The sequence below is a fragment of the Cricetulus griseus genome, chromosome 2 (genome assembly GCF_003668045.3).
Source record: "Cricetulus griseus strain 17A/GY chromosome 2, alternate assembly CriGri-PICRH-1.0, whole genome shotgun sequence".
Classification (NCBI taxonomy): Eukaryota; Metazoa; Chordata; class Mammalia; order Rodentia; family Cricetidae; genus Cricetulus; species Cricetulus griseus.
In genome coordinates, this window is record NC_048595.1 from 321322677 (window position 1) to 321346667 (window position 23991).

The 23991-nt window shown below is 40.7% G+C and overlaps 1 protein-coding gene across 6 annotated transcripts in view; it reads right to left on the minus strand.

The window, feature by feature from the left end:
• Mast4 (microtubule associated serine/threonine kinase family member 4) overlaps positions 1 to 23991 on the minus strand; it is a 594674-nt gene that overhangs the window by 244868 nt on the left and 325815 nt on the right. For 5 of the 6 annotated variants that reach the window (XM_035440538.1, XM_035440540.1, XM_035440539.1 and 2 more), the window contains one exon: positions 9989 to 10024. The exons of the other annotated variant lie outside the window; for it this stretch is intronic. In XM_035440538.1, the coding sequence (XP_035296429.1) occupies positions 9989 to 10024 (36 nt within the window). The remainder of the gene's footprint in view (positions 1 to 9988; positions 10025 to 23991) is intronic. 6 annotated transcript variants of the gene reach the window in all.

Consider the following 23991-nt stretch of genomic DNA (forward strand, 5'->3'; position numbering starts at 1 on the left):
TGACAAAGATCTTCCTAATCTACACTCAAGATGATTAGAAGACAGATACTAATGTTTCAAACTCTATACACATACTATCCTACAGATACGTAGACATCAACAGCATACGTAGAAACAAACTATATGGATGAAGGAAGAATTCAATGCAAATGATTATGCAGTAGGCACACAGAAACTGATCACTTACAACTATCCAGCAAGCTCAAATATGCACACATGTCCTACACGTCTCCTGAAGGTAATTTTCTGCTTCTAAAACACCCCATTCATTCCTTCTGCTCCCTGTTCTGTGAGATGCTTGGCAGAGGCTAAAGGATCTGGAGATGGGATCAATATTCTTTAATGATCCCTATCAGTGGACTGGGGAAATACCACTTCCATGCATATCAATTCTCTTTTCTTGTTTGCTTAATCAAAACCCTAAGAGGAGACTAGCATGACGAAAGCCTTCCTGTACAACAGTAACACAGCTTAACAAATCAAATACACAAAGATGTGAAAGCCCCTAGCACCCTTCCCTCTCCCTCAGCTCCTTTCTCTTACCCCAGAGAATCTGGTGCTTTCTATCCCCAAGTATTGTTTTTTATTTTTTTAACTTTTCCTAGGAAAACAATCAACCTCAAATGATGGTGCTTAGGCACAGCAACCTCACTAGCTACTTCTTCACCCCTCATCCTGTTTTTTTCTCTTATCTAGAAGAACAAACTAGATGGCATCAACTATTAGGTATTTTCAGCTGTGTTACCCTCACCCCCAATAAAGTGGTGATTCAGGAAGTTCAAGCCTGTTGAACAGGAAATATGCTTTGCACTGCATTTAGCTCTACACTATTCAATTCATACCTATGTTTCCTATGTGGAGAATGTTGACCAAAAACTGAATGGAAGACGGATAAATTGAATGGAAGATGGCAATAAAATTAGTCTCTTTTATATAGAGGCCTTGAAGAATAATCAATAATGGATCTATCACTATTTTTCTGAACTTTTAGATTGATTTGTTTGTTGATTGAGTGGGCGTGTGTGCGTGCGTGCGTGCGTGTGTGTGTGTGTGTGTGTGTGTGTGTGTGTGTGTGTGTGTACTTGCGTGCATGTATGCAAGTGAGCATGTGGAGGACAGAAGCAATTTGCTGGAGTTAGTTCTCTCCTTCAATTATGTAGGGTCAGGGAATCTTTGAGGCCTGATAGCAAGTGCCTTTGCACAATGAAACATCTCATTGTACCCTTCCCCACTTTTTAGGTTGTATTTTATATGTATGACTGTTTTGCCTGCATATACATCTATCTATGCACCATGTATGTGCCCAGTACCTACAAACACCAGAAGAAGGCATGGAAGCCCCTAGAACTAGGGTTACAGACCATTGTGAGCTGTCATGTGGGTGCTGGTAATCGAACCAAGCTCCTCCTGAGGAGCAGCCAGTACTCTTAACCACTAAGCCGCTACTCCAGTACTTACTTAAAAAAATCTTTTAAAGAAAATCCATCAATCTTATATGTTCTCAAGAAAGATTTGAGATTAAAAACTAAACTAGACCAGCCTGGAAATGTATTAACTAGAAAAGCTCAAATCCAGCACTGCATCTGAAGCACACCACATTTTCCATCAAAAAAAGTATGTAGGAATTCCAGTTATTAATTATTCAAGTAGCAGATGGGCTTTAGCCATGAAACTGCCAAAAGGCAAAGGGAATATATGACTTCAAATCATGCAAAAATCATATTCTACAGGTATCTATGGGACACCTGTTAGCTGCTAGGCACCATTCTAGGCATGAACGACACTGCAAAGACCCTATTTTTGGGGACTCTCCACTCTGGCAGGGCAGTATATTTACTCTGACATGAATAATACCAACTCAACAACTCTGAGGCTCCTTCCAAGATCAATAAGTCACACAACAAATCACAGTTTGGCTAAGAATGGCTGCTGTGATGTTCCTGGGAGCTCTCACAGAGCCAAAGTATTGCAGCCAAACAAAGACAATTGGTTCTATTCTCTGAAAGAACACAGAGTCTCCATTGACTCCTGGAATCTATTAAAATGTGTTGCTCAGAGTGATTTCCAGTGCATAAGATGTAAAACTTTTTTTGGAACCTTAGCACATATCATCAGTAGTTTAGGGGAAACATCATCACTTGATATTTCATGAAGTGCAACACTAAAAATAAGTACTAGAAGCATCAAACATGCAGCTCTGCTCCTATTTTTGTCTGAAGTTAGCAAATTTGTGGCCAAATGGAGCATTTGACTCATTGACAACTGGTCAACCTAGAAGTACTTGCAAGTGGGAAAGAAAATGCATAGCAAGAATCAATGATCACCAAATAAGTAGCATATAAAACACAAATACTGGAAAATGTCTTAAAATGTGTGTGTAAGTATCATTTTACTTCATTTAAACTTTTTCTATGATGAAAGCACTTAGAAAAAATTATCAATGCCTTCTTATCTGTGAGAATTTGCCATAAAAAATTTCATAGTAAAATAAATTGCTACTCCATTTCTCAAATTTAAAACTATTAACATCAGAAGAACGTAAAGAAAACATCACTTAATGCACAAAACACAGCAGTGAAAGCTAACACCTTTGCTTTAATTTTTATTAATTTATTATTTTATATGTATGAGCTTTATCTGCATACCATGTGTATGTCTGGTACCCACAGAGGCCAAAAGTCACAGACAGTTGTGAGCTGCTATGTGGGTGCTAGGAATTGAACCCATGTCCTCTGGAAGAGTAGCCAGTGCTCTTAACCACTAGACCACCTTTCCAGGCCCACATGTCTGCTTTTAAAACTTTATTTTCCCCCCAATTAATAAGATCAGGAGACCCTGAATGCATTTCTACCTGCTGTATTCTCTACATTCCTTACACTAATCACCTGTAAGATAAAATTTTGTTTAAATTAATATTAAATAAAAAAATTCTACAAAGAACAATTAGCCCCTGTTAAAATAGTATGGATGCTCTATTTCCACTCAAAAGATGTGCTACAATAACAAGTATATACACACCAATTCATTCTCCAATATGGTTCTTATAAATGCTTCCATGTTGAAATTACTTTCCTCTTTGAAAGGATCATAAAAGTTCAAAAAGGTCAAAACATACAAACTCTTTTGAAATTAGCTATTTCAACGAAATAGCCTGGTGCCTGGTCCTCAGCCACTTCTGCTGTGTCTGCTCATCAGCCTCACATCTGATGAGGCAAGGGGAGAGGTGGCAACAGGGAGACAGCAGGAGGACCAGGTGGCTTGGTTTTTAAGCCCCTGTCACATGCTGTTCATTGCAGGATTAAAGGGCTTCTTGATGGAAAAACAGCAAACTCTTTTTATGATAGGTTTTTTTTTTTTCTTCCTTTGGTGGCTGGTGGGTTGGGGAGCCAAAGAATAATTTGTCATACCTATGAACTCCTCTGCCTTCAAGGCCAAGTTTCACCAGTCCTCACTGAACCACTTAAAATATATGACTGTGTCCTTAAGTGTAGGCCAGTGTGCAAGGTCACACATGCAGACAGAGTGATTTCTCTAGCAGTCACAAACATCTAAGAGAACCTGTGCCCACTCTGCCATCACTGACACCACAAAGGGATGCAGGAGTGTCAGGTACCCTTAGGGGTAACACAAGGAACCTTTAGGGTTTAAGGATGACACTGATCCAGGATCTCAGTAAGAAGCTAACAGGTTAACAGCTAGATGTAACTCCCTACTTCAGAAAGAACCTATAGCCCCCAGAACCACTTCTTCCCTGCCCATTCCTGTTCCCTGGAAACACCCCTTCCTCCAAAGACTGCTACAGAGCCACAGCCTGCATTCCTAAGACTCTTGCTGCCAGCACCTGGCCATGCTGTCTTTGATTGACCCCTGAAGATACAGGAGTGAGATTCCCTAACATTAACGCACCCCAAGAGGACAATTCTTTGTATCAGGCTCATGTTGACTATGGGAGCCTTCAACTACCTGACATTTCTTTTAATCAGCCTGCCTGCTTTGGGGATCATTTTACAAAGCCATCTGGCTTTGCAGACATCAATGCAAGGACTATGAAAACCCCATTTTTTACTACGGTCCTCAATGGGGAGCAATGCACTTCAAAGTGTGTTAAGCTCCCATGGTTCTGGTGCCCAGAATAGCTTGCTCAGACTCTTCATTGTTCAGGCTTCCAGGGGACCTGGCCATCTAGGAGATAAAAGGATACTTCTGAAAGCTCCTTGTGAAATGAAATATTTGTTCACTCAGAGTGTCCCCACAAATGTGATCTTACATTCCACAGCTGGAAGCCAGGGACGATGAAAATGTGGGGGCCTTCACATAGGTGGTGAGGACCTGGTCAGATAAATGGGAGGTTGGGGACATGTGCCATCCTAAATTGGAGGATGCTGAGGTACCTATCTTCCTGTGAATATTTTAGTCATTCTTACACATTTCCCACACTTCAGGATGGCATTAAACAGAAATACTTTTGACTTTTTTTTTTGTTCGACACTGAATACAACTGCAATTATATTTAAAATATCTTCACTTTCTATTTCTTTGACACAACCACTTTTGAAGTTTTCTATTCATACATTTCAATAGCCCTATCTCTTTTTTGGAGATAGTATATTGGCCTTTAACAAATGCAATACTGAGTTGGGAGCTCTCTCTCTCTCTAGCTCTGTTTTTTTTTTCTTTGCAAGTAGTTCTTTCAGTCATTAGAATTTGAATACTAGCAGAAAGGACAGGAGAAAACAGAGGAGACTGACATTTAAACATTCACATGGATAAAGACACTATGACGATTAATAGTGAGGGATCAAATTTGAAGTGTCATTTTAAAAGGTGGTCCTTTGACATGGCTTAACCTAGAAGCTAAATGCAGCAGGAGACACATGTCACCAGCTCACAATAGGTTCCCCAAATGATGGAGGCAGCTTTTGGCCTTAAGGCACAGAGAATAAAGGTCAGCAACTACTGACCCAGTGGCTTTATCCGAATAATGGAGCAGTCTGGATTTTTTTTTTTTTTTTCATGGCCGGAAGACCAGCCAGCCAGCCAGCAGCAGGCAAGACAAGCACTCAGATAACAATTATACCCGATTTACAAATTCTCCATTGAGCTAAGGGACAGAGTAGGTCTCTGCTTTGAAAGAACTGATCTATCTGGGGGAATGCCATTGCACTCCAGCCTAAATACAGCTGTTCAAAATCTAGGCAGTATGGAAGGCAACACTGTTGCATCAATATTTTGTGACCTCCTGTGTGGAGGAGGCTTAGCATTTTCTCATAGTGGACTAAGACAAAATAAAATCGGAGGATGGTGGCGTTTCATTTCTAAGCAATTTAAGATGATGCCAAACACATGAGTGCAATACTTAACAAGAGAAGCATTTTGTAACAAGAACAGGGCAATAGGATCTGATTAAAACCATGTTGTACTGAAGTCAGTTATAGGCAACCCCTGCAAATCATATATCAATAACTCTTGCAAATCATAAATTGATAACATATACATTGGTTTTTCGAGACAGGGTTTCTCTGTGGCTTTGGAGGCTGTCCTGGAACTAGCTCTTGTAGACCAGCCTGGTATCGAACTCACAGAGATCCTCCTGCCTCTGCCTCCCGAGTGCTGGGATTAAAGGCATGCGCCACCAACACCCGGCTATTTTAATTTATTTTCAAAGTACAATGCCACATGGGTTGTTTCCATTCAGTTAGATCTAGGTTAAAAATGCTGATGAATGGGGGCAGGAGAGATGGCTCAGTGGTTAATAAATAGCACTGCCTCTTCTTCCAAATCACTAGGGTTCAAGTGCCAGCACCCATATAGCATATCTCACTGCAATCTGTAATGTCAGTCCCAGGAAATCCAATTCTTCCCTCTGTTCTCTGTAAACACTGCACACACATGGTACACAGGCACTATGCAAGCAAAATACCCCTACAAATAAAATTGATTCTTTTTAAATGCCTGTGAATAAAGGCTTTTCAGTCTTCAGTTCAGAAAGAGTCCCCTGACATGAGGGCATTGCTTCGAACACAACACCTAAACAGCTTTGGAGGGACAGTGTCATTTTCTGGTAAACAATGACTTCATTTGTTCAGTATCTGTGTGATAAACTTTGGGGCTATACTAGAACCTTAGCTGATTTATTTAAATAAACATGCAGGGCTGGAGATGTACCTCAATGGGTAGACTGCTTGCCTAGCATATACAAAGCCTGTGTGTGGTGATAAAGAGTATGGGGACTGATGCCTGTAATTCCAGCACTCAGGTAATGGAGGTAGAGGGATCACAATTTCAAGGTCATCCTCAGTTACATAATAGCAAGTCTGAGGTCCATATAGACTAGATGAGACCTTTTCAAAAACAAAGGGCCGGCAAGATGGTTCAGCAGATGAAAGTGCTTGCTGATTAAGCCCAGGTAAATCTGAGAATCCACATAAAAATGGAGATAACCAACTCCACGAAGATGTCCTCTGATAACACACACACACACACACACACACACACACACACACACACACACACACACACAGCACGTACACATACAATGATAAAAACATTTTAAAGTTAAGTCAAACAAAACTAAATAGATCAGTGTGCATGATTTTTCTTTACTCAGTGCTGCAACTTTTCTTAATCACCATAAGCATCATTTATTTCTATGACTCTGTTGTTTACCTCTTTCCAATCAATCTTTTCACATGTGGCCTCATACTGCAACAAATACAGTTTTTTCTCTTCAGGAATACAAAAACATGCCATTGCCACAGCAATGCCTGTAGCCTCCTATGGCCATGCCAAGTTTCAGTCACAGGTGGTTTTCCAGGCTTATTTGTTTAAAAAAGATATTCTCTCCCCCACTTTAAATGTTCCTACCTCCCAGTGATTGGGGACCAGTTGGACAAACTGAAGACTCAAATACTTAAATTATTAAGAAGGAAGCTTTCCTTCATTGTGGTTTATCTTATGTGGTTTATCACTGTCCTTCAGTGCATCTTTTTAGTCTTGAATTAAGATTTTCAATGTCTGAGATTCTGTCTACATTCTAAACAGGATTTTACTTTAAGGTAACAATGTGGAGTTTCCACAGATACACATATAATTACATCTGACATCTACACTAATTACATCTTTCTATATTTATGATTATCATCTCTGTCAGTTGTAATGATGATTAGAACTTGGGTGCAGGAAACACTTTTTAGTTGGTGAAAACAGTGTATATAGAAACAAGGAAATGTGATAAGCCTTTTATTTAGCACATTTTGTATCATTTGTCAATCTTTGCATATTTCATGACTAACTTTTGGCTTTCAAGAGGCTCATTTTGCTTTTGTGTCTTCTAATTACCATTTCCTCAATGCTGGTTATGATTTTGATACTGGCCAGCAGAAAAACATTTTGTTCCATCTGTCCTCTAAGTCTCAACTGCCACACGTCACTGAGAGCATTCTTGCTCTTCAGCAAAGACAGACAAAACAAAACAAACAACAAAAACACTGTTCTGAAAACAACAACATTCTGTCTATCTCAGGCACGACATACAGCTATGTTTAAAAAAGGAAGTGCATTGCTTATTTCTCATTAGTAAAATTAGGAGGAATATGTTGGAGAAGAGAATTACAATCTAAAATGGGTACATAAGAATTCACAGAAGGGAAGAAATAACTTGATCACCTTCTGTAGAATAAATGGTTACAATCAAAGGTCATACAGAAAAGCTTCAACTTTTACCATCCATTTGGGTCATCTGAATAACTTACTGTCCTTCTTTTTTCTAAATCACCATTCTTTATTACTTATATGTACACACAGAAGTGCCTTCCCAATCTATTCCTTAAAACTAAGCTACCGTTAAATTAGTGAGGTTCCTTCTTTTAATTCATAGATGTATTATATCTAAGTATGAAAAATCAATGCTTACAATACATGAATTATTTCATCATATTAATAATGACTATAGCAAAACTAATGCTATTTTCTATTTAACCAAGTAAACACAGGCAGAACCTACCCAGGGATGCCACTCTATTTTCATAAAAATAATACAGACCTCACCTTTATTTGCATATTTATTAATATGAACTAATATTAGCATTATTTTAATAACAGGCAAGTGTGTGTGTGTGTGTGTGTGTGTGTGTGTGTGTGTGTGTGTGTGTGTGTGTGTGTAGGTATGTGTTTCATTAGACAAGGTCTCACTGTGAAGCCCTGGTTGACCTAGAACTCACTGTGTAGACCAGGCTGGCATCAAACTCAGAGATTCATCTGCCTCTGCCTCCCAAACTCTGGAATTAAAAGGTGTGTGCCACCATACTTAGAAACAGCAGATAATTTTAATGTTTAACTCCAGTATTTAAACTACTTTTTAAGATTTAATTTTGTATTTTTATGTGCATGTTTGTATGAATGTATGTATATTTACCAATGTGGGTGCCTAGAGAGGCAAGAAGAGGGCCTTAGGCTTTTGAAGCCCAAGTTACATGTATCTGAAACCACTTGACTTGGGTGCTGGGATCTGAATCCAGCCTTCAGCTTGAAGCAGCCAATGCTCTTTTTTATTTTGTTTTGTTTCTTTGAGACAGTGTTTCTCTGAGTGGTCCTGACTATCCTCAGACTTGCTCTGTAGGTCAGGCTGGTCTTGAATTCAAAGATCTCCCTGCCTCTGCCTCTCAAGTGCTAGGATTAAAGGCGTGCACCACCACTTAAGCATGGAGCTCTTTCAATGCAATGATGTAATTCTCCAGTGGATTCAAATGTCCTGTCTGTTTCCCTAGTTTCTGCAACTTGGAATGACTGAAAAGGTATCATGGAGAAAACAAGATCACATTTAAAGAATTAGAATGAACAGAAGAAATAACTTGCAATTTATTGGAAGGTATTATTCTAATTAATAGCACCAGTTAAAAGAAGCCTCCACACTGAGAAATATTACTTTTTGGTTCTATCCACTCTGTTTTATTACCTTTCAGATTTAGAACATTTGTGAGCTGGGCATGGTGGCACACACCTCTAATCCCAGAACTCTTGGGTCTCTGTGAGTTCAGGCCAGCCTAGTCTACATAGTGAGTTCCAGGCCAGCCAGGGTAACAGAGTGAGAACCTGTCCCCAAAAAATAACTAAGTAAATGAATAAATGCAATTTAAAAAATTTTTAAAAAATGGAAGACAAACAAAGACAAAGATTTATGATGAAATTTCTTCAATTTTAAACTGTAAATCAGAACATAGAAAATTAAAAATAGCTGTTATACATAGGAAAAGAAGGCTGATGACAACATGCCATATATTTCAAGTCCCTAGAGAGTCACAGAATAGATTTGCATTCGTACAGATAGATACACAGTAATCAGACACAAACACACATGCCATTCATTTTCCCATGTGGCAAGTGTTAATATTTCAGCCCCATGAAAAAACAAGGGTCTTTTAACAGCTAGAACTTGGGTTTGGGTTATGCATGAGAAACAAGAAGAAACAGGCTCCTGCTTCATACCACATGCAACACTGAAAAATGGATTAACACTCAGATTTTTTTTTTTAATGAGGCAAAAATATTTAAGACAATTTCTCATGACATTGAAGTAAGCAAACCATGCAGAGCACAAGAGAAATCTCAGAAGTCATAAAGGGAAAGACATTTGATTAAACAATTAACAATTTCCATTTGACAAAAGACATTATACCCAGAGGGGGGGAAATCACAAAGATGTTTTCACACACATAGCAAATGATTAACACCTTTAAAAACTGGACTGCTAGAATTTGAAAATGGAAAGATGGGCTATGAAATGAGATGAAGACAAAAGAAACTCAGACATCTGATACACAAAAACAGAATTAGTGACAGGAGAGAAAATGAAAGATCAATCATTAGAGACAGAAAGGCAGTCGAGAATTTTAAAGGGGCATCAAGTGCTGAAGAAAATGCAGGAAATGGGAGGTGGCTTGCTATTCCTTTGGGTAATCTAGCAATATCTATTAAAATTAAAAACACATACCGTTTGACCAAGCAATTCCACTTCTGGGAATCTACCCTATAGGGAAAAAAGGACCAGTATGTGAGTGTGTAAGCACAGAGACATTCATGGCATCATGGTGGCTGTGCATAAGGGTTGGCAAGGGCAGTACTGAATATCATATGAATGTCCATCAACAGAAAATACAAAACCACCAATCATCTATCACATCAAATATTACATAATCATTATTCAAATGAATGAGAGTGTTGTCTTCATTAAGTTGGAAGATTGATAAGGTGAGAAACATGAACAGAAGAGTAAATGCCTAGCACCTTTGCTAAGGTGGGTAGTAATGTATGTGAACGTGCTTTCCCATAAAACCAAGAATAGAAGCACACCAACTAACCCAACAAGTGTCACATGAGTGATGAAAGGAGGTAGTGTTTATGATTGGGCTGGCTCAATAGTTGGGCTGGCTCAATAGTTAGGATGAGCACAGTTGTGAGTTGTACAACTTTCAAAGTTATTTTTGGTGAAGAATGTCCATTAGTAGAAGTACTCCAGGACATTCGTACTTAGTAAACTGGCACTGAAGGAACACATGATTCTTTGTTGGCTCATGCTCATCTCACTCATGTTCATTCTTGGTGGCTTGCCCATGTCTACATTTTTTTTTGTCTCCTCTCTGTGTGTTCAACATATAGTTTGGCCAACGCAGACTATATACTCCATTTCCAGGGACTCTTAAATTGTTTCTAAACCACTGCTCCATGGGAAACAATTCCAAGACATTTACACAGCTGTAAATCGTCCAGCAGTCAATTTTTCAAAATTAGATAAAATAAAAAGTGCTTGCTTCACATGGCATGACCCAGACTGCATTCTAATGGTATTGGATCTCTGTATATTGCTCATGTGGATAGGAGGGAACAAACACGTACACAGCATGTGGAGGCCAGAGACAATGTTGGGTGTCTTCGTGGATTGGTCTCTATCTGTTCTGGCTGATTTTATACCTACTTGACACAGCCTAGAGTCATCAGAGAAGAAGGAGCCTCATTTGAGAAACTGCCTCCATAAGATCCATCTGTAAGGCATTTTCTTAATTAGTGACAGTTGGGGGAGGGCCCAGACCATTGTGGGTGGGGCCATCACGGTGCTGGTGGTCCTGGGTTCCATAGGAAAGCAAGCTGAGAAAGCCATGTGAAGCAAGCCAGTAAGAGCACCCCTCCATGGCCTCTGCATCAGCTCCTGTCTTCAGGAGTTGGCCCTGTTTGAGTTTCTTTTCTGACTTCCTTCAGTGATAAACAGTGTTGTGAAAGTATAAGCTGAATAAACACTTTCCTCCTCAACTTTTATTCATTTATTTATTTTTTTGGTCACAAGGTTTCATCACAGCAATAGAAACCCTAAGATACCATTGATATTTTTGAGAAAAGAACTCTAACTGACTGTTGTGTTCAAAGATTGGCTAGACTGGCAGGCAACTGAGCCCTAAGAATTCTCTTTCTTCATCTCTCCACCCCTGGCATCCCAGGCACCCACTTTCTATGTGGATGCTGGGCATTTGAACTTGGGTCCTCAGCACTTCATAGTCTTGAGACAGCCTTCTAGCTCAGCAAGTGTAATTTTAGCATTGTTATTCTAATCAGATAGATGCCCCCAAGGTCTCTCATTTCAATGTGACACTAAAGGACTATGAGTGAGAAACCCACATTCTTCCATTTCCCAACTCAGCAAGAGCTCAACATGGTTAGGTTTAGAATTTAAAGTGGACCAATAAGAGGGAAACTATGGTGACAGGAGAATAACAGTTTTCCCCTAGGTGAAAATGGATAAGGATAAACAGTGTCCCTCTAGGGAACAGTTGGTGCCCAGCTGTTGGACCCCAGGTCTGCATGAGCACTACGGACCCCTGGCTGTATTTGGTGTGGAGCCTGTGCTTTTCAGTCATCTGGGCTAGCTAGTTCTCTTTATGTCTTTCAGGAACTGGGTTAGGTCTTCTATTAGTTGCAGTTAAAAGCTGACCGATCAATAAAGTCCTCAAAGGATATTGCCATGTCCACGAAGATTGTTTTCCCAAAAGAAGCTAATATTCCAAATTTCTACCATGTACTCAAGGTATCCTTGTATACAATTTCCTTGATTTGGTAATGTTTGTATTAATTTTCTAAAAAGTCCTTAGTGAAGATCCTCAGGTTAATACTTGATCACCCAGGGCAAGTTTCTAGCAGCCACACAGAGGGATTCTCCTAGATGCATCAGGCCCACGGATTCTCAGTGCAGCGGCCACCTCTCACCCTCATTTCACTTCCAACTTCTGTCCCTCCCTCTCTGGATCATATTTTCCAACAGGTTGGGCAGGTGACTGTTGGGGATTGGGGATAGCAGTTTCCATGCACACGGTAGGACATTTAACATATTCTTGGCTTCTTTCTACTAGAAAGGAAGAGCCCCATTCACCCCCAATAGTTAGGCCAAACAAAGGTATTTCTAGATGTAGTAAAATATCTCTGGGGAAGGGGAGACAGCAAAATTACTTTGGATTTCTTTCTGTCCTAGACCAACAACCAATTCAATTGTACAATAGACATTGCTGTGCAACAGGACACAATCCTTACAGTGTGAACAGCCTGCAAGGGTGTCCTGTAGCACAACTTTTCTAAGTGTCTCCTGAACTTTCTAGCCAATCTTCCTTTCTCACTGTCTGCTTAGCAGGGAGCCTGAACTCTCATAGCTGTCCTTCTTCCTGGAAAAAAAAAAAATATGGCTTCTTCCTTCCAGTTCTAGATTCCAGTCATTCCGTGAGCTGTTCCAAGAACTGCACTCCCAGGCATCCCCCTTGGACTTCTCTGAAAGGGATTTTCTGATGAAGTATGTGCTCATTTCTGTCACTCACTCCCCGGTTGTGGCCCTGGATTGTGGGCCACTGGTTTCATCTTTATATACCATCTAAACACAGTTCCATCCCCGTCTCTCCATACCAGCACATCATTCCCTCTAATCCATCTCTAGGACTAGACTGACATTATAATTACTGCAGACATATTGATCCTCAAATTGGCCTATAGTCTCCATGCAATTGTGGGGGTAAGGGGGTCGGGGGAGAGTCCTCTCAGATTTTCTTGAAGAAGTGGACAGACTTCTTCTAAAATGTAAAAACCCCAAGCAGTTAAAAAACAATTTGGAAATGCATAAAGTTGAAGGATCAGCATCTCCACCAAGAAAACTCACTACCAAGCCATGATCAGGGCACTGACCTAAAGACAAACAGAAAATGAAACAAGAGAAGGCCTTCAAGAGACACTCACATACAGGAACAATTGAGCTTTGATAAAAAAACACAAAATCGCCGGGTGTTGGTGGCGAATGCCTTTAATCCCAGCACTCTGGAGGCAGAGGCAGGCAGATCTCTGTGAGTTCGAGGCCAGCCTGGTCTCCAGAGTGAGTGCCAGGATAGCCTCCAAAGCTATACAGAGAAACCCTGTCTCAAAAAACAAAATAAAAACAAAAACAGAAAAAAAAAAAAAACACAGAATCCCAATGGCCCAAGAACAGTCTGTTCCAAATGGTACCAGAAGTACTAGATATTTATGTAGAAAAGCAGGAACTTTCATTTACATCTCTCTTGATATGTAAAAATTAACTCAAGATTAAACACAGCTCTAAACATATGAAACTTCTGGAAAACAGAGGGATAAACTTTTGTAATTGTGCAGATTTCTTAGATTCAGCACCAAAGCATTTAAAGAACAAATTAAAAGACCATCAGAATTCCAAACATTTGCTCTTCTGATAACAAGGAGAATAAAAACTCACAAGTGGGAACACTTCATTTACAGATTCAATATCTCTTATCCAAAATTTTTACACCTTGAGATGTACCAGATTGCTGAACATTTTAAATTTAAGGATTCTGGATTAGGGATGCTCAGCCTGTAGCAGATTTATTCATAAAGGCCACAAATTATCAGCTTCCCAAGTGTCATCAAGAAGTGAATGGATAATCAGACAGTGACATTGCCATGCAACAGAATATTACCTAGCAATGGAAAGAATTAGTAGTAACATATGCAGCATCTGTTAGAACCTGGATAGACCTCAAAATAGTTACATTAAGTAAGAGAAGCCAGATCAAAACTGGGGAATGTTATTTCCAGTATCATCCCATAACATTATGAAAGTGAAACTAATCTCTGGGGGTGGAAAGCATTGATAGTTGCCTGGCTGGGGTACACGGGTGGAAGGAGTAACACAAGGGACAAAAGGGACCTCACAGGGGAGATGGGCAGTCCACACTCTTGCTGCTGCTGGTAGTGGCACTTGCACACTTCATTTCTGTAATTTTTATTTTGCAGTACTGTGAAGAAAGAACCCTACCACTGAGCATCCACAAATCTCAAGTGTGGAAACTATGTGCACTTTCCTATATGCCAACAAGGCTTCAATAAAACTGTCTTCTTACTGGGAATAAAAGTATAATCTCAACTAGTACACCATGTAGAGTTACCATGTCCTTGGGACAGCTGAAGTTGGTTCATGTTACATGGGATTCCAGGAGAGGAGGCAACAGGAGGAATGGTTGTTTTTTAGTCTGCTGTTTTAAAATTCTGCTATGGCTTCAGAGTAACAGAATTCCCAGTTCTTCAGTATGTTAATGTAATGTCGCCTAGGTACTGTGCAGTAGCAGATGTGGTGTGCACTAGACTGGCGAGTGACTAGGCAGAGCCCAGGAAGAACTGAACAGAAGATCTTTGTCATGATTGTCCTTTTAAATATCTTCTGGGATAACCACTGCCATTGATAGTATATGTACAAATGTATAATGTGTATAAAACATGATGTGTAAATGCAACCACCTGGAGCAAAACACAAGGAAGAAGAGGAACAAAAGGAAAGGCGGAAACAAAACAGTCCTAGTTTAAAACTTTGCAGCCTGAATTCTCAAGGATAACAATTAAGTTGTGTGCTTTACCCAATGTTTATGACACCATTTGTCCACGATTCCACCAGAACCAACTGCATTAACATACACATTAATACCTTAGAATGCCTTCTTGAAAACCAGCACTGTTCCTCTAAGATGGGAAACCTGCACACGGAGCTATTAATTCATCTCAGCATGCGATGTCAAGTACATTTTTCAAACACCCTTCAGCTCTTCCAAGTGCTTCTGTAGCCCATAAGGATTGTTTTTAACATTTAAACTCATGTACCTTAGACACAAAGGGAAAAAAAAAAGCCTTTGTTTCTTCTTTCAGATGACTGGCTCTTGATTGAACACACTAAACACTGTGCATTATACCCTAAACCCCTGGTGAACACACCCGTGTGCCCTTGCTAAATAAATACAATTTCTGCAAGGAGACCAAGGGGAATAGAGAAAGGGGAATCCACCCCCCCAAACTTGGACCTACCCAGAGGGTAAGTCACTGGTCCCTGAACCTAAACACTGTCACTTCTTCACAACAACTACACTTGTGGAAGTCACATTGTGCCTGAAGAAATTTCCTCTTCAGTTGCTTAAAAAATAATAATAAATTTCAAAACTAACCCCTGCCTCTAAGCTGAATTGTCTCATTAAAAACTTATCCACCACCAACACACTGACGGCTACCACCACAGAAAATCCATGTGCAGGGGGAGCTGGAACACAGCACTGGTGTCTCTGCAAGGTTAATCCTACGATCACTATGACATGCCAAAAGTTAAAAATCAGTTCTTCTTGTGCAGAAAGGGTACAAAGGTCACCCTACATTTCTTCTTTTCTTAGGCAGGGTCTCATACAGCCCAGGCTGTCCTTGAACTCAGCAGAGGAGATCTTAGACTTCTGATCCTCCTGTGTCTAAGTTCCTAAGGGCTGAAATTATACAATGCTGGAGACTGAACACAGCCAACAGTATCAGTCAAGCACTCTACCAACTGAGCAATCCCCAGAGCCCAACACAACAGGGTTTCTTGTTTTGTTTTTCTGTGTGTGCCTTCCAGTGCGTGTGTGCGGGCGGGTGTGCAGGTGTTTGTGTGTGTGTGTGTGTGTGTGTGTGTGTGTGTGTGTGTGTGTGTGTGTGTGTGTATGAAAGCAACTACAAAATAGCCAAATATTTCTTAAAGAGACTATATTATAGGCATTCCAAAAACATTTCCCTAAATTCTATCACACATTTAAATTTACTAGCATATTTTGCATTCTAGGGACCAGAGCAATTGGTTAGCCGGTTTAGCACTTTCTATGCAAGCATGAAAAACTGAATTTAGGTCACTAGCACCCACATAAAAGCTTAAAGCAGTATTGCATGTCTGTAACCCCAGAACTAGTTATGGATCCCAGGCTTTAGCCAGCCCAGAGAACACCGTGAATTCCAGGTTTATTGAGACCTTGCCCCCCTCTCCCCAAAATCAGGAAAAGAATGATAAAAGAAGACTCTCAACATTGACCTGTGCCCCAGCTGCACATGGGTGAGAACCCCCAATACATACACATGCATGCATGCACACATATACACTTTCCAATATAAAATATTAACACATAACTTCACATGTGAGATGCTACGTATTTATAGCTACATGACAATCAAATTTATATAATCAAACCATTTTCTCTCATTCACTTGTGTCAAGTGGCCTATCTGTGTAGAATGTCCTAATGGCAGAGAGGCAAATGTTGTCTGTGTGGTATGTGAGAGGAAGCAGGGCTCAGATGGACCTTAGGAAGGAGTGTGTGGTAACTAGAACACTCCATGGGCATGCACCCACATCCTAACTTGTTAGTACAGGGATGTCCTCAGTTTCACCCAGAAGAGGTGCCTTTACATCAAAATAGGTTAAAAGACAAAGTAGGTATAATCTTATGACAAAAAAAAAATGTCCCAGCCAAATTTCATGGAGTAAGGTCCCCATTGTAGAGAGGAGAGAAAGAAACCCCCAAAGCACTTTTGATTTTCCCAGTTCCTTAAGTCTGATTGTCACCACTCCAAAGAGTAACGAGAAAGACTTGAAGCCTTCTAGAGAGACACTCCTAGAGACACAAGAGAAGCCCCACTTCTCCCTGGCTCCTGTCTTCGTGTCAGAGGGCCCAATTTGCTTCTACACAATGGGGTAAAGAGAGAACAATACTGAATTCAGAGGATGGCTCACATGTCTAATGGATAATGAATATATATAGGAGAAGCCAGTTACCACAGCTGGGCACTATAGCACCCTGACTTGGGCATCTGTCACTGGTCTCTTTATCACTCTGGGGTACACTTTGTTCCTGGTGGTGCTTGGGGTTTGGCTAGCTTGTTCCCCCTCAGCAGCAAGTGGAAACTTTTAAGAACTTGCTTGACTTTCCAGAACATTAAAAGAAGCTTTGACAAACATGGTGAAGGAAGGCATACTCTGTGAAGCCTACTTATTGTTTGGCCCACACTATGGAGGTAAATGATAAACTTTACATCTACAAAACAAAAGTCCATGGACTTGCTAACACTCAACATACTGGCCTCAAGGTGAAAAGATCACACTCAGTCCCCGGTGGTTAGCAGCCTCAAATTTTGCTCATGTAACACAACCCATGTACTACTTGAGGCCAATAGGTCTCATCCCCTTTTAGTTGCTAGTTCCTAGCTGATCAAATAAAACAAGTTTAAATAAAGTTTCTCTTAAGGATTCTCCCAGATTTGAAATCCTATGACTAAATTTTTCCAGGTTCTTCAACACTTACCTGAAACAAACCACAGTTCCAAAAAGGGACCTTACACTATGCTGAGGGAGACTGGATTATTGTGGAAAGGGGCTACTAAGCACTCTTATGTCACGGTGATATAATGACTGACTGTGTCTGTCTCAATTGTAGAAGCAGAAACCTCTGCTTACCAGGGTTGACCACTACAGTGCTTAGTGAACAGTGCAAGTCCTACCCAAAGCCATAAGGCCATCTGCCCCCTTAACACCTCTCTGAAATGGCAACAAACAGCCTCCTAGAAAATGCTACTAGAATCATTTGGCTTTAAGAGTACTTTCTTGGGGCTGGAGAGTTGGTTAAGAACTCTTACTGCTCTTAGAGAGGACTGAGGCTCAGTTCCCAGCATGCACACAGAACCATCAGTAACTCCTGTGCCAGGGAATATGATGCCCTCTTCTGACCTCCATGGGCACCAGACTTGTACATGGTACATACATGCTTGCAGGCAAAACACCCATTTTAAAAGAAGGAAAAAAAGATTATTTCTGCTGCCTACTTGGTAGATTTTTGGCTACCCTAACAGGCTACAAATAAATGGCATGGGTATGTCCTATTTCCTAATACTACATATGTATGCCAGGCACAATCAAAACATTTTACAAATATTAATTTAATCCTCTGAACAATTCCAGAATAGAGTAGTATTTCCATCTTACAGATAAGAAGCTAAGATACACAGAAGGGAAGGAACGTTAAAGATCCTGAAACTGGTTAACTGGCAGAGACATAATTCAAATCCAGGCAGTGCTCCAAAGCCCTATCTGGAGATTTCCTACAGATCAGCAGGCCAGAGAAGGTGTCTGCCTACTCCCAGCCCCATGGCCACACTGAATGAAGCTGAAAAGGAATTGCCTCTGGAAAACACTTCCCAGATCTGCTGAAGTTATTCTAGTAAGTATGACCAAAATTTCTGAGGCTGGAAGAACAGCTTTACCAACCTAAACCCCAAAGTTTGCCTTTAAAAAAAGGTCATTCTCAGATGGAAATGGTATTTCCAATTCCCTTACTCATTGCCACCACCTCCCCCTACTCCATCAACCCCCCCTTCACTTGCACCCCCCTCCCAATTCTAATCTCCATGTTTAGAAGTACACATATATTTTGGTGATCCTAAACCTTTCCAAGATAACCCAACCCTCTCCCCTGGAGCAGAAAGAAGGTCTTCCTTTAATTTCTGAAGGGAAGCATCCCCCTGCGTTGTTTTGTTTTCCCACCATCCTCTCTTCCCAAACTGCAGACAAACTCATGCCTAAGAAGGAAGGCTGCAAATGCATGCCAAATGCCACACTGGCTGCTCAATGAATATATAAATGCAACTGACATTCTCCACAGCCTGAATTCCTCTCTTTACGATATATTACACCACCCTCTCTCTTTTTATATAAACATGCCACTTTAAATGCTAATTCAGACGCAACACTCAATTTTTTCTTCGTTTTGTTTTTGGATTTCTAACATTCAACATGACACTGGACTTCTATTTGGCTTTGACAGGAGATATTCTGAATTCTTACTCCAATATTTGTGGGGGTGAGAGTGTTACGGAGAAAATAAATTTGTTTTAACACATAGCCAAATATGGTTTATATGTCCTTTATTTTGCATGAATTAAGCCCCTTTATTCTCTTTCTGGAAATGTTGCCTCATCTTGCTGAAAATCTCACAAATCTGTTTCAAATCTATTGCAAAACCAAGGTGATTCTCTCTCCCTGCATCCTGGAAATAACCTCATTTTACCCAAACTACTTTGCGAAACAGCCAGGCAAGGCACTGTGCTCTGAGTTTTTAAGTCTTTTTAAAAAGTACACAGAACTATATGTATCAAATAGCATCCACCTAAGCCAATTCAATGACTTTGAAGGTCACTACCTCGATTGTCTCAGGAGGAGGAATCCCAAGCTCAGAAATGCCCTGATCCAGTGTAGGCAACTCAAACACATCTTTTGGAAGACACACGCTAGTCTCAAGTCCAGCATCTCAGCTCCAGCCTGGCTTCCAAGGACCAGCACGTTTCTCTGCTTGGAAGATCCTAAGCACTCTTTGACAGCAATCTCTCTCTATGTATCACTCTCTCTCCCCACCCATGCCTGGAGGTCCTTGGTTGTGCCTATGGGAGGAAGACAGCCAGCAAGAACAGGATTAAGTGTATTGCCTTTTGTGCATTTATTCACAGAGCAAAAGTTTTCAACATCTCAAACCTCTAGTAGACTGGTGGTCTCTGGCCACTTTTGCTAAATGGCAACTGTCAGGGTAACTAAGTGTATGGGAAAGCATGACAATTGGGCTTCGTTTTGTGTCTATCTCCTTTACTTTGGTTGATAGCACAGGGGGAAGGCAACACCTCACCCACACATGAGGGGAAATTACCCATTAGTGAGGCCACACACTGGTGAAGAAGTGCTCCTCTTGTAGGAGAAAGACTGCTCTCCCCTCAAGAGATGGAGGTTGTAAGGTCACCTTGCAGAGGCAGAAGTGAGACTATGACCATGCTTTGCTAAGTATACCCTGACCTGTTCTCCCCAGCCTGTACCTCCATTCTTGCCCTTCCCTTTCTTAGTCAGTTTAGAGGTTCTTTGGAGCTGCTGGGGTTCTTTTTCAACCATTTGAATATGCTAGTTATCTAACAGCAAGTTGGGTTCCTTATCTTTGGAAAGTCCACTGAGAAAATCGGGAGCTCTTCTGAATTATTTATGGACCTGCTGATGTGACAAGAGAGCTTGAACTGTATGATCTCTGTGTTGGAAATTACCAGGGGATATTTAGGTACACAGAAAAATGAGTATGTCTATGAGATCTATACTGTAAATTATATAACCATGGAAATACTAAGTTTGTACTGTCTTGGGGCTCACTAGGGAGAATTCTAGCTAACTAGCCATGATGGTTATCTGAGGATACATCTTAAATCAGTGTGTTGTCACACACCATATTATGTATTAGCATATTTATCTAGGATGACTGAATTGATGAAGGCTAAAGAATTTGATGTCTGTAGCAATGCCCTCTTGGCGGTTTATCAACTGGAGGTATTTCCAGGCTCTGACGAGAAAGATGTTCCTTTGGCCCACTCTGAGTGTCTCTAGGGTCTTAACAGAGGTATCAGGGATGTAGGATGCCATGATGTATAGCACTCTTAGAGATTTACAAGAACAACGAAATTGACTCCCAGGATCAACTTGGGTGTCAATGGACCTTTTTTATGTTTATATTTCCATTATGGCTACATTGAACAAATCTTTTCTGCTTCTTACAATCACTTCCCTCTTCAGTTGGCATATGGGACTGGGTGGCCAAATGTAGCATGTTTAGGCAGCCAGAGTTCAAGTATTTAACTTAAGACATCAGTCACAAGGCCAGCTCACTAGAAGGCTCCCATTGATGAGACTTCTGCTGTACCCAAAGGAAGGTACATGTAGGTAAAGTATCAAAGGGAAAATAGCTTCAGGTCCACATGAATGAATTTCTGGCTCTAGAGAGCATAACATCAGAGTAGGTGGGATGGAGATGGGCACTGCTTTACATATAGATAAAGAGCTAGCCTTCCTACAGGCCTATCACACACTATTTATACTCCTAATATATAAATGTCTACCCGGGCCAGCATTAGTGGCCTCCAGCTCCCTTCAAAACAGTGAAAGGAAAAGGTGAGTGGAGAAGAAATGGAGGTTGAAATGCCAGTGTTGTTGCTTAGATCAAGTGATTAAAATAGAAGAAGGCAGCTGGGGAGTGGTGGCACACACCTTTAATCCCAGCACTCAAGAGGCAGAGGCAGGCAGATCTTTGTGAGTTCAAGGTCAGCCTGGTCTACAGATCAAGATCCAGAACAGGCTTCAAAGCTACAGATAAACCCTGTCTCAAAAAACAAAACAAAACAAAAAACAACAACAAAAAAAACAAGGCTGCCACTGACTATCAGGTGCCATTCCTCAGCAGGTCCACATCTCTTTCTAGAGCTGCTTGTACTTCAAGTTCTTACTGCTGGGTGCCCCTAAAAGGCATCTTTTTTGGCCAAAGAAACTCAAGAAACCATCCAAGTATCATTCATTGCTTCTACACACACATACACAAAAAGTAACTGCCATGATTTCACAGATTCCCAGGTCTACAGGGTTCCATGCAAGAACATGGCAAAGCTCATAATTAAACACGATAACGGAGGCCATGTTAAACAGCAGGGAGAATCTGTGGCTAAGAATAGATAGTACAATTTCTTTTGCTTTGTGGAGAAATCTGAAAGCCTTTAAAAACCTGGAGGGGAGGAGGGGGGAAGAGCTGGCTCTAGCCCATTTTCCTCTCCTCTCTCTAGGGCATAAGCACTACAGAGGCACTCTAGGGAAGGGGTGGGGGGACAGAGAGAGAGAGAGAGAGACAGGGAGAGAAAAAGCCTCTGTCCTAGGGAACTGTTTACTTAGGCAATTAACAAAACACAAAGGGAGCCTTTAAAATGAGTGACAACTGCTAGGGATGCCTGGCTTTTGTTCACATCTTTGCCTTTTTCACTTTTTTCCACTTTCTTTGCCTAAAAACAAACTCCTCTGGATAGAGTTCTAATTAAAAATGTGAGGCAAGGCCTCTATAGTAGACCAACCATACTAACACAGGGAGTGGGGACCAGCCAAATAAAAATCATGCCACGAGAGTCTGTGTGTCCCAGGCTGAACTTAAAACAATAAGGACATAGAATCTGCCATTCAGCCACAGGATCTGTCCTAGCAGATAGCTATGGTGACAAGGGCTACAGAGACCCAGCAGAATGTATGTATTTTGCTTGGAGGCTGCCTGACTGGTAAACCTGTGTTTATTCCACAAACAGCAGTATTGGAGACATTACCGGATCAGGCACTTGCTGGGTAAGAAGAACGGCCAGAGTCAAATTCTGAAACCCAAAGTTTTCATTCATCACCATAAATACAATCATCTCATTTTTCTCCTTTCCTACCTTCTGGCAGCATATCAGAAGCAGTTTTAAGGGCCCTGAAACCTATCCACAGAATTCAGTGTGTGTCTGGTAGTAGCCAACAGTGCTCAACACAGGGAACTTACAAGTATTATAAAACTGGAGTCATTTTGGGGTGATCTTCAGCAAGAGATTAAAAAAAAAAAAAAAACAAGAAACAAAATAGAGTTATGATACACCCTCATATTCTAAAAAGATTTTTTTAAAAAAAATGACATCTATATAAGTTATTTTTAATCCTGGGCAAAGATTTGGTTAAATACTTGGACTGTACTTCCACCCAATCAAGAATGTTGTCAAAGAAGATGTAATATAAGCACCTACATACTTTCCACCACAGCCACAATTAGTGACACATGAAGCTCGCTATGAGAGCCATCTCTGTCATTTCCTATAGTAGTAACTTTTCATACAAAGCTGCTCCCCAGGCATGCCTTACACTTCTATGGTTAACTGTATTTAGAAAGAAATGTTAGACCCTAAATTAACCTGTAAGCCCCACCTGCCCAAAGGCTAGGCAACTTCCTGGAATGCTGGGAGTTGTAGTTCTATGTTAGACCCAAGGTAACCTGTAAGTCCCACCTACCCCAAAACCAGGTAAATTCCTGGAATGCTGGGAGTTGTAGTTCTTGGAAAACAACAAGAAAGCCTAGTTGCAAAGTATGATGACCTATGGGTTTTGTCCATACAAGTCCCAACAATATGTCTCTGGGTCACTCAGCTGGAAATTTTTCAAGTGGTGGTACTGACTAAATTCCATCTTGGTCAGCATTTACTATTTTAACAAAAGCTTGCTTCAATTTGGCCAAAAAATGGTGAGAATTGGTTTTTCTCTGGCGGATTTCAGGATTAACAGAAATGGCAGAAATTTCTTGTACACTTTTACATTTTATAATGTAAATGCTGCCTTCTCTCTGGGACTTGTTCATCACTGTGTTTAGCCTGCTATATAGCACTCCTTTGCATAGCCATACCAATACCCTGACTTTGATAGACTGCTGGGAGAAGAGGAAATAGAGTGTGGTAACTTAAGTTTCGAGAAAATGGAAGGAAAACACTGCTCTGGGAATCAGGGAACCAAAGCCTTCCTTGAATGGAAAAGAGAAGCTAAAATCCACCTAATACAGCAATCTGGAGCAGAGATAAGATTTGAGGCCTTAAAGAAGATTAGAGCTGGGAAGCCGCTGGGGAAACCCAGCTGAGGTTACTTTTTATCTAGTAACATCTTGCCTGGAAGGCAGCTCCCTCACTTTTCCTGCCTCTCACTCCTTGCACTAAAGAATGAAGGTCTTAACCATCTCTGCCACCTTTTAAACTTTATATAAGGCCACATAGTCTTCATGTTAGCTCACCTGGAAATGA